Raw genomic sequence first — 15,990 nt, 5'->3', positions numbered from 1 at the left:
AATGTGGCTAAGAAAAGTTCCATACCATCACGATAACATACAAGTACTCGTTCTAGTAACTATTCACTAAATGGTATTAATGCTTCAGAATGAAAACTGGAAAGCTCTTTACAACATAGTCTGCATTGAAATCAATCTTCAAGATTCTTTGATTACACCTGTCCATGAAAAGCAGTGAGTCATCAACCACCTATGTATTTCCCCTCACCTCAAATATACCAGTTAACTCATTAACACCAACCTTATAGAGAAGATACTGATTTTTTTTTTTTTTACTTGTCATCAACTCTAAAGCTTGATTTGGGGGCGGGGGGCCGGTTGTCTCTAGTTCCTGACATATTGAAATCTGATTTACATGCTTGTCATAATTTACAGAAATTACATGCGTATTATAAAAAATAAAACCTAGAAATGGTTGAACTAAAATATTTACTAATCACTGACTATATATTAGGAATTGTGTTATGTACTAGCAATGAAAGATGAATAAGATAGTTCTTATGCACAAATAACTCTAACGGAAGCGTTGAAATATTATATCAAATACATATAAAAGGGCCAATGAAGAAGTGATTAACTGTCTTGAGAAATAAGAATAGCCATCTTAGAAGTAAAGCTTAAGTTGGGTTTTAAAGAACAATTAAGGGGGTGCCTGGGTGGCTCAGTCAGTTAAGTGGCTGCCTTCAGCTCAGGTCATGATGCCAGGGTCCTGGGATCGAGCCCTGCATCGGGCTCCCTGCTCAGTGGGGAGTCTGCTTCTCCCTCTGCCTGCCACTCCCCCTGCTTGTGCTCTCTTGCTCTCTCTCTGTCAAATAAATAAATAAAATCTTTAAAAAAAAAAAAAAGAACAATTAGGAAAAGGGACAATATGGAAGGCATGCCAGGCATGGGCCAATGACAGTACAGTTCCAAAAGTGCTCCCTAGGGCTTTGTAGCTAACAGCCTACATAGATCCACAGAAGCCCCATGTCAGACAAAGGAAACAGTTGCCAAGTTGAGTCAACACAAACATGAATTTGGTGACATCTTAAAAGTTGTGTACTACTAAAGTATAATATGAGAACAGAAATAAAGATAAAAGAAAGGCAGACAGAAGCTGGATTTTCAGAGGTTCATTTATTTATTTGAGAGAGAGAGTGCACAAGCAGGGAGAGGGGCAGAGGGAGAGGGAGAAGGAGAGAAGCAGACTCCCCGCTGAGCAGGGAGCCCGATATGGAGCTCGATCTCATGACCCTGAGATCATGACCTGAGACGAAATCAAGAGTCAGAAGCTTAACCGACTGAGCCACCCAAGTGCCCCAGAAGCTGGATTTTTAAATGTCTTGTCAGGGGAGGTGGGTGGGAAGAATGGGCAAAATAGGTACAAACTTCCAGTTATAAAACGAATTAAGTCACAGAGATGAAAAAGTACAGCACAGGGAATATAGTCAGCAATACTGTAATAACATTATATGGTGACAGAGGATAACTACATTTATCATGGTAAGCACTGAGTAATGTATAGAATTGCTGAATCATTATGTTGTACACCTGAAACTAACATAACATTGTACGTTAACTATATTTCAATAGTAATAATAAAAAAATCTAAAATTAAAAAAAAGTCTTGTCATAAAAAGAAAGGGAAAAAAGAACAACTCACTTTCCCAGTCTCTCCTGCTGAAAGGATTCAGGCCTAGAAGGAGCAGGATGACCTATAGTTATGAAAAGCACAGTACTTGAAGATTTGATGAGGAATTCATTCTCTCAAAGGGGTAGGATACATCCATCTTTCAGAGGCCAAAACAACAGAAATACTAGTTGTGCTGTCACTTGCCCAATATTCATGGTATGAGCTGTGATGCCTGTGACCAATGGCAAGAGCAATAGCACATTTACTAAAATAGTTTGACACTATGATTTGGGCACTTTCCTGGATGCATAGCCTTCATTTACTGGCTGATCTTCCCATCTTTAATGTCATTTTCACCTATCCTCTTCAAGTATATTTACAACTAAAAACCCTGACTGATATACCAGGAAAGGAGAGGGCTCAAGATATGACAGATGAAATAATGGAAGCAACATCCCACAAAAATTATAAGACCAAAGCCCAGATAGAAAGGTTAGCCTTTAAAGTTTAGAAGTAGAAGGGCAGATAAGAGTTGTTGCTGCACTTCTGATTCTCTGATTTGTTCTGTTTTGCTTCATGTGGAGGAGCATGGGAAGAAATCTAGTGAATAGAGAAAATTCTATTTAATTTATACAACAGAAAAGAAATTAATCTACATAGTAAAAATTCAGAAGGCTGGGTAGGAAAGAAAATGGCAAAGGTCTGGAAAGCTGCTATGAGAGAGAAAAGACGACACCAAAAAATTTCAATGGTCCCTTCTCCATTAATTCCTCACCACCTTCACCAAAATGTATTTTTAAAAGAATAAATTACTTGGTTTTGGGGTCAAGACAAATTTGTTTAAACCATGGACTGGAAGTCTGGAGGCGAATAAGAATTATTGGCAAGAAATCTTATAGCTCTAGGGCCCTCACTAGACCGTAAAGTCCTCCCCCATGACAGGGACTAGGGCTCCCTAATGAATAAACAAAAAATTAATATGCCAGGTATATGGAAATGAGGAAAGAGATGACAGAATTTGAAGTACTTCATAATTTTGCCTAGGATAAGACTTCTCTTTAAGGATGTCAAAATGAATAGAAATGATGCTTGAATATATTGTGTTACCAAATGGGAAGTACGATTTTTTTAAAAAGTGCTATATAGGGGGCACCTGGGTGGCTCAGTCGTTAAGTGTCTGCCTTCGGCTCAGGTCATGATCCCAGGGTCCTGGGATCGAGCCCCGCATCAGGCTCTCTGCTCGACCAGGAGCCTGCTTCTCCCTCTCCCACTCCCCCTGCTTGTGTTCCCTTTCTCGCTGTGTCTCTCTCTGTCAAATAAATAAATAAAGTCTTTAAGAAAACAAAACAAAAAAAAGGCTATGTAGGGGCGCCTGGGTGGCTCGGTCAAGTAAATGTCTGCTTTCAGCTCGGGTCGTGGTCCCGGGGTCCTGGGATTGAGCCCCGTGTCAGGCTCCTTGCTCAGCAGGGAGCCTGCTTCTCCCTCTGCCTCTGCCCCATGCTTGTGCCCCCCCCCGCGCCCAGAAAGAAAGAAAGACAGACAGACAGAAAGAAAGAAAGAAAGAGAGAAAGCAAGCAAGCTATGTAACAAAATTATTGGCCATATTAACTTTTCTTATGATTCCTGGGATCCTAAATTGTTACAAGATTGTCATACGAGTCACCTTCATTTTTATACTCAAGGAAAGGAAGATGCACAGTGTCATTCACATTCTGAGTTTCTTCTTATTTTCCAAGGGTATTAAGGGATGGGGAAGGAGAAAGAATGGAAAGGGGCCTAGGCATTGGTGTTTTTTAAAGTTCTTAGGTGATTCTAATGTGCAACCACTTTAATAGTTTATCAGTTCATTCTTTGGGGTTTCCCAGCTAGATGATTATATGGTCTACAAAAATTTCTTTTCCTTTTTTTAAATTTTTATTTATTTCACAGAGAGAGAGACAGCAAGAGAGGAAACACAACCAGGGGGAGTGGGAGAGGGAGAAGCGGGATTCCTGCTAAGCAGGGAGCCCTGTGCAGGGATCGTTCCCAGGACCCCGGGATCATGACCTGAGCCGAAGGCAGATGCTTAACGACTGAGCCACCCAGGCGCCCCTCTCTTCCTTTTTTAAATAAATGTTTTCATTACAAATGAGTTCTTATTTTCTGAATTACACAGTTAATGTGTTATTATAACACTTCTCCTGGGATTACTGAAGAAAGTTCACAGAATACATAAAAGCATAAAGAAAAATCTAAATATAATCCAAATCCTCCCATCGCCAATTTTTATACCACTTATTTAATTTTCTGCGTATTATTTTAAATAATAGTTATCAGAACTTCTAGTACATTTAAGTGCTGGTGACAGCCAGTACCCTGTTTGATTTTATTGGACATCCTTCCAAAGTTTCAAAATTAAGGTTAATTCTGCTTTGGATTATTAGTTGATGCCTTTCATGACACTGAGAAATTACCTTCTTAGTTTGTTAAAAATTGTTTTTTTCTAAATCATGGGTATCACTAACCCGTTAAAAAGTAGTAAATACTATAGATGAATTATTTTTTCCCTAATGGTGACATATTCTTGCTTTCCTAGGAGAAATCCTACTAGACCATTAATTCTTCCAATTTAATTAAATATTATTTATGAATTCAACAGCTATGTTCATAATAAAAGTGATTTATATCTTATGCAGTCTTTCTCAAATTTTGTAACAAAGGTTATTCTGATTTGGCTAATAGGAATTAATGATGTCTTCTCTTTTTCTATGTTCTGAAATAATTTTCAATAGAAACTTGCAGTTCCTTGATGGTTTATTACATAGAACTTGACCATAAAATCATCTAGTGGTTTTTGGAGGAGAGGGATCTTTTAGTAAATATTTACTACATTTTTCCATGGTTATTTTTCTACTTCTTGGGGGACAATGAAGTAATTTCCATTTCCAAGCTTTCAAATATATTGGTAAAAGTGGTACTCAGTATTTATTTATATATTTATAAATTTATAATATATACAATTATATAACATATATAATATATATATTTATATTTATTTATAATTATGCATTATTCCCAATGTTGTTTGTGCCTTTCCCCCCTACCCCCATCATATTTGCCAATGGTTTATTTCCTCACCCTTTTCGACACAGCTTTTACTTTTTAAGAACAGTCTTAGCTGACAGCAAAACTGAGCAGAAAGTACAGAGCATTCCCATTTACCCCTTGCCCCCCCCCCCCCCGACACACAACCTGACCCACTATCAACAACTCATACCAGAGTGGCACATGTGATAGAATCAATGAATCTACATCGACACATCATTATCATCCAAAGTCCACAGATTACATTAGGGTTCACATTTGTGTTATACATTTTATGGGTTTGGACAAAGGTACAGTGATATATATGCAACATAAAAGTTTCAAGCAGAATAGTGTCACTGCCCTAAAAATCCTTTTTGCTCTATATATTCACCCTTCCCTCCACCTAACCCCTGGCAACCACTGATCTTACTGTCTCTGTAGTAATATCATATAGTTGGAATCATACAGTATGTAGCCTTTACAGATTGGTTTCTTTCACTTAGTAATATGCATTTAAAGTTTCTCCATATCTTTTCATGACTTCATAGCTCATTTCTTTTTAGCACGAAATAATATTCAAGTGTCTGGACATACCACAGTTTATTCATCCATCCACCAACTGGAGGACATCTTGATAGTTTCCAAGTTTTAGCAATTACGAATAAAAATGCTATGAATATTCATGGGCAGGTTTTTGTGTGGACACAAGCTTTCAGCTCATTTGGGTAAATACCAAAAAGTATGACTGCTGGATCCTATCGAAAGAGTGTATTTAGTTTTGTAAGAAACTGCCAAACTGAAAGCAAAGCAGCTATGCCATTTTGCATCCCCACCAGCAATGAGAGTTCTTGTTGCTCTGCATCCTCATCAGTATTTGGTAGTGTCAGTGTTTTTGGATTTTAGCCATTCTAATAGGTATGCAGTGGTATCTTGTTTTAATAAGCAATGCCCTGATAATATATGACGATGAGTATCTCTTCATATGCTTATTTAACATCTGCCTATCTTCTTTAATGCATTGTCTATTCAGATTTTTGCCCACTGGGTTTTTTTTTAATTAGTGAGTTTTAGGAGTTCTTTGTATATTTTGGATAAGTCTTTATCAGGTATCTTTCACAAATATTTTCTCCAGGTGTGTGGCTTGTTTCTCATTCTCTTGATATTTGCCTTTTAAAAAATCGTTTTCAAAGATGTTTTTGTTTTATGTGTTTTTGTTCTCTATTTCAATTATGTTGCTTTTATCTTAAATATTTATTCTACTGTCTTTGGGTTTATTTTGTATTTTTCTAAGTTCCTGTTTCAAAGGCTTTGTTTTCTACCTCTTTTTCTTTTTCTTATAAAGATACTAAGCCTGCAAATTTCCCTGTATCTCTTCAGCCATATCCTACATTTGTACTGTCACTGTTTAATTATAATCATTTTTGGATAATGAGTTACTTGAAAGTGTGAAAATAGAATGCATATTGATTTTTACTGGAATTTATTATAGCCTAAATTTGATCAATTTGAAAATAACATACTCTGAAAGGTACTAAATACCAATACATAATTTAAATTCTGTTTACTGATAAACAGTCTAGAAGAAAACACATTAGTGTAAAAAGAATTATGTGCCAAGGGAGATAAGGAAAAGAGCATCCACAAAACAAGAATTAAGTTATTAAAATAAATAAAATGGATACTGTTGAACTAAACAATTCAAGATGGCTCAATAGCAGAATGGGTGCAAAAAGAAACGCAAGTTAGTGAATTAAAGATAAACTTGAGGAACTTCACAGACCAGAGTAGAAAGACAAAGATGACAAGTACAGAAAAAACATTTTGAAAAAAATTAAAATTAATTTCCAAAAGGGATCCAGAAATTTCAACATGTGACTAACAGGGATTCCAGAAAGCATTAAGAGAATCAAGAAAAGGAGAAGAAATAATAGCTAAGAATTTCCCCAAACCAAAAATATTAGTTCTCAGACTTAAATGGCCCAAATGAATATGCTTTCAAAAACTACCCAAAATTTCAGAATATTGAAGATTTCTCTTAGAGTCCTTAAAATTTTAATACATATGAAATGACTTAAATGACTAAAGATATATTCTGGAGAGAAAAAAGTAAATTTGGAGAAAACGGTGGGATGCAAGAGACTAGCCAAAAGGAAAAAAAAAAAGTTAAATATATGCTAGTAAAAGTGCTCATAAAGGTGACCACTAGAAAAACTGAAATAAAACATGTAACTCTGAGATGGAGGCGGGGGGAGGGGAGAAAGAGAAAGAAGACTTGGTATCAAGCCAACAAAAAAACCAAACAGAAAACATAATAAATACAAAGCACTACTTACAATGGCAGTAATTAAATCTAAACATATTAGTAATCATAAAGTGTGGCAGTGTTAATATCAAACATAGAGTATAATGTGAAACTCATTAAATGAGACAAAAAGATATTGCATATTGGTTTTAAAAACACTATTTAAAGATTTAAAGGTTCCCAATAACATATCTTCAGAATATATAAAAAACTGAAATTACAAAAAGAAATGGAAAAGTTCACACACAGAGAAGTTTCCAAGGAGCTGACTACTTTTTAATTCATACTTACCACATCTAAGTACAGTATTTAATTGAAAAATGCTTTCAGCAGTATCAACAGTGTTACAGGAGAAAATTTTCTTTGAAGAAATACATTAATAAGAAACAAACTGTTAAGTCAGAAGAATATCAGATATAAATAATGAAAACTCCTTATCCTGTCACAAAATAAACCAGAAAATAAATGTTACCAAAATTAAGAAATACCACTGACTTCAAAAAAGGTGGTCAGATCCACAGGGGGCGGCGGGGGCAATCACAGTCAGGAGCATTTTATTCTTCATGAACCCTGGGAAAACTATATATGTTTAAGAACATAAGCTTTGGAGTCCAACAAACATGAGTTTGAGTGCTAACTCCTTTTGTTACCAAACTAAGATAAATATATTAAGCCTTACTTTCCATATCAATTAAGTGGGGATAATAGTTTCCAACACCATAAAGCTATAAGGAGGATAAAATGAAATAATGCCTGGCACAAAGGGCTCAATAACCATAACTATTATTTGTTATTATTAAATTGTAGTTGGGGTGCAATGTGTGAGAAATTGAGCAATAGGGACGCCTGGGTGGCTCAGTTGGTTAAGTGCCTGCTTTCGGCTCAGGTCATGATCCCAGGATCCTGGGAGCCTGCTTCTCCCTCTGCCTGCCGCTCCCCCTGCTTGTGATCTCTCTCTCTCTCTCTGACAGATAAATAAATAAAATCTTAAAAAAAAACCAAAAAACTGAGCAATGCTCTTAGTATTATTTAATATCTGTTTTGCAAAGTTCTTTCAATTTTAAAATCAAATGGGAAGTATTTTCCATTTATTTCTCATAATATTTGGGTTCTCAATTCCCAACTAGTGTTAATTCTTTATTAAAAATAGGATTGCTAATTTTAGACTGAAGAATATGGCTGATAGAATAAATATAGGCTGTCACCTTACCACCTTAACAAGTACTCCTAACTTTCAATCTAAGGAAGAAAAAAAGATTAAGAATGGCATTAATATTGTCCTTCACTAGTCCTGTAATTTCTTCCCTTTTAGAACCAGAAACATTTTCAGAGAGAAAATAGAAAAAATACTCAATGGAATATCATCCTGCCTGAAATCAGAGAACCAGTCCAAACAGCTATTTTGATGGTCAGGATACCCTCAGCAACTTATTTTTACTGAATAAATGTCATTAATATGCTTAACATAGATTTTAAAGTTTTATGGGCAAAAAAATTTTAAGTAATTAATGGAAGATATTATTCATATGTTTGAGGACTGTATCAAGTGCTTTTTAAAATGTATTTCATCTTCTTCCTTTAAGCAGGCTCCACACCCAACTTGGGGCTTGAACTCAGGACCCTGAGATCAAGAGCTGCATTTTCCACCAACTGAGCCAGCCAGGTACCCCCTCGACCACTTTTTCAAAACACATTTTTAGTTCTCAGTACTCAAGAGGATGTAATTTTGAAGATACTGAAGGAGAGCCCCCACCTTAGCTCCAAAATAAAAGGAACATTAAGTCTGAGTTCCCTTAACATTAAGTTTATTGCAAAATTTACAGATGAGAAATACAAGAAATTAAAGCACATACTACTTGCTCACTGGTTTTTTTCACATACTGGTCTATAAATCAATTCCTTATTTGCTTCTTGTAAATTCAGTTCAACAAGTTTTCTGTGCTACTTGTAAGTACAAAGCTGACAATATAGTTCCTTACCTTTCCATTAGCTTCTCTTTATCCCAATTGAAGTGGCTAAGGAGTATTCTTGTGATAGTTGCTGGATTCTAAAGAAGGGGGGGAAAAAAAGTTATTTTAAGGTAACAGTACTTCATTGACATTTAGTGAATTTTTAGGTTGAATTTAATTTCATCCCATCCAAATTTCCTTTCCTAAGATATTTCTTTATTCTACAAAGATAATACAAAAATAACTGTGAGATCAAGAGTACTTAAAAATAGTCTGCCACACTAATTTGTCAGTTTTCTATAGGATTCTAAAGCAGAATTCAAAACTAGCCAAAAAGAATGAATAAGGTTCATAAATACAATGGAATATTAATCAGCCATCAGAAAGGATGAATACCCACCATTTGTATCGACATGGATGGAACTGGAGGGGATTATGCTAAGTGAAATAAGTCAAGCAAAGAAAGACAATTATCATATGGTTTCACAAACATGTGGAACATAAAGAATAGCGCGGAGGACCACAGGGGAAGGGAGGGAAAACTGAATGGGAAGAAATCAGAGAGGGAGACAAACATGAGAGACTCTGGACTCCAGGAACCAAACTGAGGATTACAGAAGGGAGGGGAGTGGAGGGATGGGGCAACTGTGTGATGGGTATTAAAGGGGGCACGTGTGGTGATGAGCGCTGGGTGTTATATGCAACTAATGAATCACTGAACACTACATCAAAAACTAATAATGTACTACATGCTGGCTAACTGAACATAATAAAAAAATTTTTTTAAAAAGCCAAAAAGAAATTTAATGAAAACTTGCTGTATTAAATCAAGCACTAATTAAAATTAAATCTTACAATTAAGATTTAGCAGACTGTCACTCTGTTAATCAACAAAATTTCTAATTAATAAAATTTCTAATACCTTATTGTATTGAATAGTTCCAATGAGTCTAAACCATTTATAAGTCACAAGGTCCTTCAGAGATATTTAATGAAAAAGACAAAATATTTGTAGGTAATAATTTAGAGAGTATAATCTGAGGATGCTGTTTCATTTCTAGAAGGAAAGGCTAACAGCATGAAATAAACCCAAAATTGACTGTCCTATTGTTTAATGCTGTCATTTATTTTTATTAATATTTATTTCCATTTCTCATGAAACTAGTCAGGTTACTATCTGGGTACAGAATTTTTACTTAAAATGCTAGTTACAATGTCAGAGGTGGAACTAACTCAAACCTGAATCAAATAACATTTCAAAAAGGATCTCTGCATATAAAACTACTTTTGTGTCACCATAGTTAGACCACAGTATTAGTTAACAACTGATTTAATTAAAAAGTAATCTTGTATAAAAATGTCATGAAACAATACAATTTGTCACAGGAAAATTCACATACATTCAATACCCCCCCAAAAAATCCAAAGATGCAGACATGGTAACTCTCATTCACCCACTTTAAACACATTTTGCTAGTCCATTTAGGTACTCCTTGCTTCTTGGGCCCAGACTCCCTTAAGAATCCTCCTTTAACATAGCATTCAGCAGACACCACCACTTTACAAGAGTTAACATGTGAAAAAACAAAACAAAAAAACAAAAACCCCCTATTAACTGATCCTATTTTATATTTGTACAGAATATACTGACACTGTTTTGTCCAGCTTTCTCAGAAATATGATTCAACAATTTATTAACACCCCAACCCCCTAACCCAATCCAACTCTGTTTGGAAACAGGTTTTCACAACAGGATTTGCCTGAAATTGAAATAGTTATTCATTTAGGTTTAGTCATATGTAAAATAAAGGCAATAATCCTATCGACTGGTAGAATTACGTCCAATAGTACCCATGAGAACTGTGTGACTATAACTCTGTGGCACCCAAATAGACTGTGTTCTCTGCCACTAGACAGAGTGCTTGGGGAAAAAGTGTTTCAGGAGTTGTTGAGTCTCAACTTGCAAAGAGAAAAAAGGGAGAAGAGGACAAATGCCCTCTGATGCCCTTTGATGTTGCTGTAGTGTCTTTTCTGTGCTTGAGTTCCATTATCAAAACCTGGTCCCATCCAGAGGTTCCCAAACCTGTTCCTGGCTCATCAAAAATTATTATGGAAAGTTCAGTTAAAACACAGATTACTAGGGTCCACCCCCATAGTTCTACTTAATAGGTTTGGGGTAGGGCATCCCCAAATGTGATCATGACCCAAGGGATTCAGAAAATTAGACCAGCAGTCCCCTAGGATGAAGAAAACATGACAATTTTTCTATTTTTTATCTCATCCTTCCTGTGTAGGTGTATGTGCCTGATGTACATATTACATTGAAGGTAGATGCTCAAAAGTTTTTCCTAATAGGATACATTGAAAAAATTCATCTAAACCACAGTGGCATGATAATGCCAAAATACTTATATATTCTGCCAGGGTCTAGGCTATGGGGCAGGAGATATTTCACAATACTAAATAAATAATTATATTTTGGTCTCTATTTCAATGTAGCTGGCTCAAGTCATTTATGCACACTGCATGTAAGGAAAGGTACTGGGAGAATAACACATAATGTGAATCTACTATATGCCAAGGCCTGTATAAGGTACTTTATATACCCCATTTAATTCTCAAAGCTCTCTGTAAGAGAGCACTTACCGGCCATGTTAAATACGAAAAAACCATGACTAGATTCTTTGGAGGTTATAAAAATGACCCAATATTATCCAGTTAATTAAGTGAAAAAGTTGTGAATTTTACCCTAAGACAATCTGAAACTAATATTCTTTCACTTATTCCATGTAGTAGAACCTAAAGGAATATTAAAGATCTCCTTTAACTACTAGTCATATGTATAAATATCCTTTACATCCTCCACCAAAGGGTGTTATCAGGACAGGATGAGGAGGGGATGGCAGAAAGCTAAGAGACACAAGGGAGCTTTCTGGGAATGTTCTATTTTTTGAATGTGATGGTTGGTTATATGAGGGAAAACATTTCTCAAAACAAACTATACACTTAAAAATGGGTATATTTAGTCATATAGTTATACACCAATAATGTTAATTTATTTAAAAACAAAACAATGTGACTTCTGGTCCTGGCCAAGATGGAGTAATAAGCTCATTGCAGGGGCTCTCTCTCCCACTGATTACAACTAAAAACTGGACAAAATGCTCTTAAAATTAAACAGCAGGCAGATTGGGAAGGGAAGTGAAGAACAACAAATAACAACAAAAAAGAGTGGTGGGTACTCTGCTTTTTATCGTTTAGTTCCTGGCTTTGACCCATGAGTGGGCCAAATAGGGAAACTGTTGTAGCAGGCATGAGCAGCTAATACTAAGAGGAGAGCATCTTTTTTGCTAGAGGATTATGGCAAAAGGCTCCTAACAATGTAGGGGAAATACTTATTTTTTTTCTTTTTCTCCTGTTTTTCTAGGTCCTGCCTGAGGCCAGCTGCAGCCATGAAACTACACTGCTGCAGAATGACAAGAGAAAATCCATTCCTTTGAATAGAAGAATCAGGAAGAGGGTCCCTGTTGTGAAAAAAAGTTGGGTGATCCCTATTCTTTTCTTTTTTCTCTTGCCACTTCACCTCAAGGCATGACAGGTAAGAACTAAAACCTAGAAAACTCCATGCTTCTGGCTAGAGGAATGAAGAAAAGGACTTCTGGGACTCAGAGAGTATAGGGGAAATCGCTGAGCAGAGAAAGATGGAGGAGTAAACCCCTAATTCTGCATATGAACCTGGGCTCACCCTGCAAGCTATGCACATGTGGGCGGCTAAAGTACAGATGAGGCTTTTAGAATAGAACTATAATATAAATCACTGCCCAAGTCCTAGATCAATCTAAGTGGGAATGGAAGGGCAACTCAGCACAGCAAAAGCTTTGAAAACTGAACAGATAATGGAACCACTACCTAAAGTGAGAAAGAATATGCAGTTATAACCTAACTGGATTGACTGGTTTACTGAAACAAAAAATCCTCACCTCTCTAAAGGATTTAACAGGATTCAGAATCTCACAATATTCAAAATGTCCAGGATAGAATCCAAAAATTAACACACATTGCAAGAACAAAAATCTGACCAATTCTCAAGGGAGAAGATAATTAATAGATGCCGACCCCAAGATGACCGGATATTAGAAATACCAAAGACGTTTAAAGTAACTATTGAAAACATGATCCATTAGGTGAGAATGGACACCTTAAAATGGATGAAACAAATTCTTAGTAAAGAAGTTATAAAAAACCAAATGGAGGGCGCCTGGGTATCTCAGTCGTTAAGCGTCTGCCTTCGGCTCAGGTCATGATCCCAGAGTCCTGGGATCGAGCCCCGCATCGGACTCCCCCTGCTTGTGTTCCCTCTCTTGCTCTGTCTCTCTCTCTCTGTCGAATAAATAAAATCTTTAAAAAACAAAAACAAAAACAAAAACAAATGGAAACTTTAGAACTAAAAAACACAAAGGTTACTAGATAGGCTCAATAGCAGAAAGGAGATGACAGAGAAGTCACTGAACTTGAAGATGTATCAATAAAAAATTATCTGAACTTAACAAAAGAAAAAAACTATCCTTTTTGTTTTGTTTTGTTTTGTTTTTAAAATAACAGCCTCTCGGGGCGCCTGGGTGGCTCAGTCGTTAAGCGGCTGCCTTTGGCTCAGGTCATGATCCCAGGGTCCTGGGATAGAGCCCCGCATCAGGCTCCCTGCTCAGTGGGAAGACAGCTTCTCCCTCTCCTACTCCCCGTGCTTGTGTTCCCTCTCTTGCTGTCTCTCCCTGTCAAATAAATAAATAAACCTTAAAAAAAAAAAAAAAAGAACAGTCTCTCAGGGCCTTGTGGGAGAATACCAAAAGCTGTCAGCCTAGAATTCTATGTTCAGTGAAAGTATAGTTCAGAAATGAAGACAAAGATATTCTCAGACAAAAACAAAAAACAAACAAAAAAACTATGAGAACTCACTGCCAGCAGACCTGCTCTAAATGAAATGCTAAGTTCTTTAGGTGCCAGGGAAATGATCCCAGGGAGGAACATGGAATTTTGGGGAGAAAGAGCAAGAGAAATGGTAAATGGGTAAATATTAGGGACTATTTTTCTCCTCTTACGTTCTTGAAAACATAAAATTACTGAAACCAAAAATTATAACATGTAATGGAGGGGGAAAGGGTTAAACACTTCTGTTTACACATATGACAACTATAATATAAAGGGACTGGGAGAAAAGTAATCTATATAGATGAAGCTTCTATGTGTTACTTGGAGTGGTAGAATATTAATTCTAAGTAGAATGTGAAGAGTTAAAATATTTATATTATAATCCCCAGAGCAACCAATGACTAACTAGAAATCAAAAAGATTTTAAAGAACCACTTACAATGGCACCCAAATTTGAAATATTTAGGTATAAATTTAACAATATATATAAAGAATCCATATGCTGAAAACTGCAAAATACTGATGAAGGAAATAAAAAAAAGACCTAGATAAATGGATAGATACACTACCTTCATGGGTTTGGGAGACTCAATATAATTAAAATATCATTTCTTCCCAAACTGATCTATAGATTCAATTCAATACCAATCAAAATCCCAATAGGATTTTTGGGTAGGTATCAACAAAATGATTCTAAAGCTTATATGTAATAGCAAGGAAACTAGAATAACCAAAATAATTTTGAAATGAACTGATCAAGACAGTATGGTACTGGTACAAAAAGAAAAACACACAGATCAACGCAGAAACGGGCCCACAAGCAGTAAAGAATATCCAATGGGGAAAAAAAGATAGTTTCTTCAACAAATTGTGTTGGGAAAACTGGACAGCAACATGCAGAAGAATGAAACTGAACCATTTTCTTACACCATATACAAAAATAAAATCAAAATGGGTGAAAGACCTAAATGTGAAATCCTAGAGAACACAGGTAGCAACCTCTTTGACATCAGTCATAGCAACTTCTTACTAGATATGCCTCCTGAGGGAAGGGGAAAAAAAGCAAAAATGAGGGCGCCTGGGTGGCTCAGTTGGTTAAGCAACTGCCTTCAGCTCAGGTCATGATCCCAGGGTCCTGGGATCGAGTCCCACATCGGGCTCCCGGCTCAGCGGGGAGCCTGCTTCTCCCTCTGACCCTCTCCCCTCTCATGCTGTTTCTCTCCTGCTCACTCTCTAATAAATAAATAAATAAATAAATAAAATTAAAAAAAAAATAAAAAAAAGCAAAAATGAATGACGGGGACTTCATCAAGATAAAAAGCAGGTGGTTGAGCAGCTGCCTTCAGCTCAGGTAATGGTCCCAGAGTCCTGGGATCTTGTCAGGCTCCCTGCTCAGTGGGGAGCCTGCTTCTACCCTTCCCTCTCCCTCGGCCGCTCCCCCTGCTTGTGCTCTCTGTATCAAATAAATAAAATCTTAAAAAAAAAAAAAAAGCTTCTGCACAGCAAAGTAAACAATCAACAAAACTAAAAGGCAACCTACAGAGTGGAAAAGGGTATTTGCAAATGACATATCTAAAATCTATTAAAAAAAAAAAAACTTATCAAACACCCCAAAACCAAATAATCCAGTTAAAAAAGTGAGAAGACATGAATAGATATTTTTCCAAAGGAGACATAACAACAGACTAACAGACACATGAAAAGATGCTCCACATCACTCATCATCAGGTAAATGCAAATCAAAACTACAATGAGATATCACCTCACAATTGTCAGAATGGTTAAAATTAACAAAGGAAACAACAGGTGTTGGTAAGGATGCAGAGAAAGGGGAATCCTCTTGCGGTTGGTGGGAATGCAAACTGGTGCAGTCACTCTGGAAAACAGTATGAAGGTTCCTCAGAAAGTTAAAAGAAGAACTACCCTAAGATCCAGCAATTGTACTACTAGGTATTTACCTAAAGGATACAAAAATAATGATTCAAAGGGATACATGCACCCTGGTATTTATAGCAGTATTAACAATAGCCAAATTATGGAAAGAGCCCAAATGTCCACTGACTGATGAATGGATAAAGAAGGTGTGATACACACACACACACACACACACACAGAGGAATACTACTCAGCTACAA

At 36.4% G+C, this 15,990-nt stretch overlaps 1 protein-coding gene across 1 annotated transcript in view; it reads right to left on the bottom strand.

The window, feature by feature from the left end:
• The window catches only part of ARIH1 (ariadne RBR E3 ubiquitin protein ligase 1), a 120,262-nt gene that overhangs the window by 62,034 nt on the left and 42,238 nt on the right, over positions 1–15,990 (bottom strand). Inside the window, exon 2 of the mRNA XM_032417626.1 lies at positions 8,960–9,027. Coding sequence (XP_032273517.1) covers positions 8,960–9,027 — 68 coding nt within the window. The remainder of the gene's footprint in view (positions 1–8,959; positions 9,028–15,990) is intronic.

This window comes from Phoca vitulina, unplaced genomic scaffold (assembly GCF_004348235.1).
Source record: "Phoca vitulina isolate PV1807 unplaced genomic scaffold, GSC_HSeal_1.0 scaffold20, whole genome shotgun sequence".
NCBI lineage: Eukaryota > Metazoa > Chordata > Mammalia > Carnivora > Phocidae > Phoca > Phoca vitulina.
This window is presented reverse-complemented; position numbering and strand designations above follow the sequence as displayed.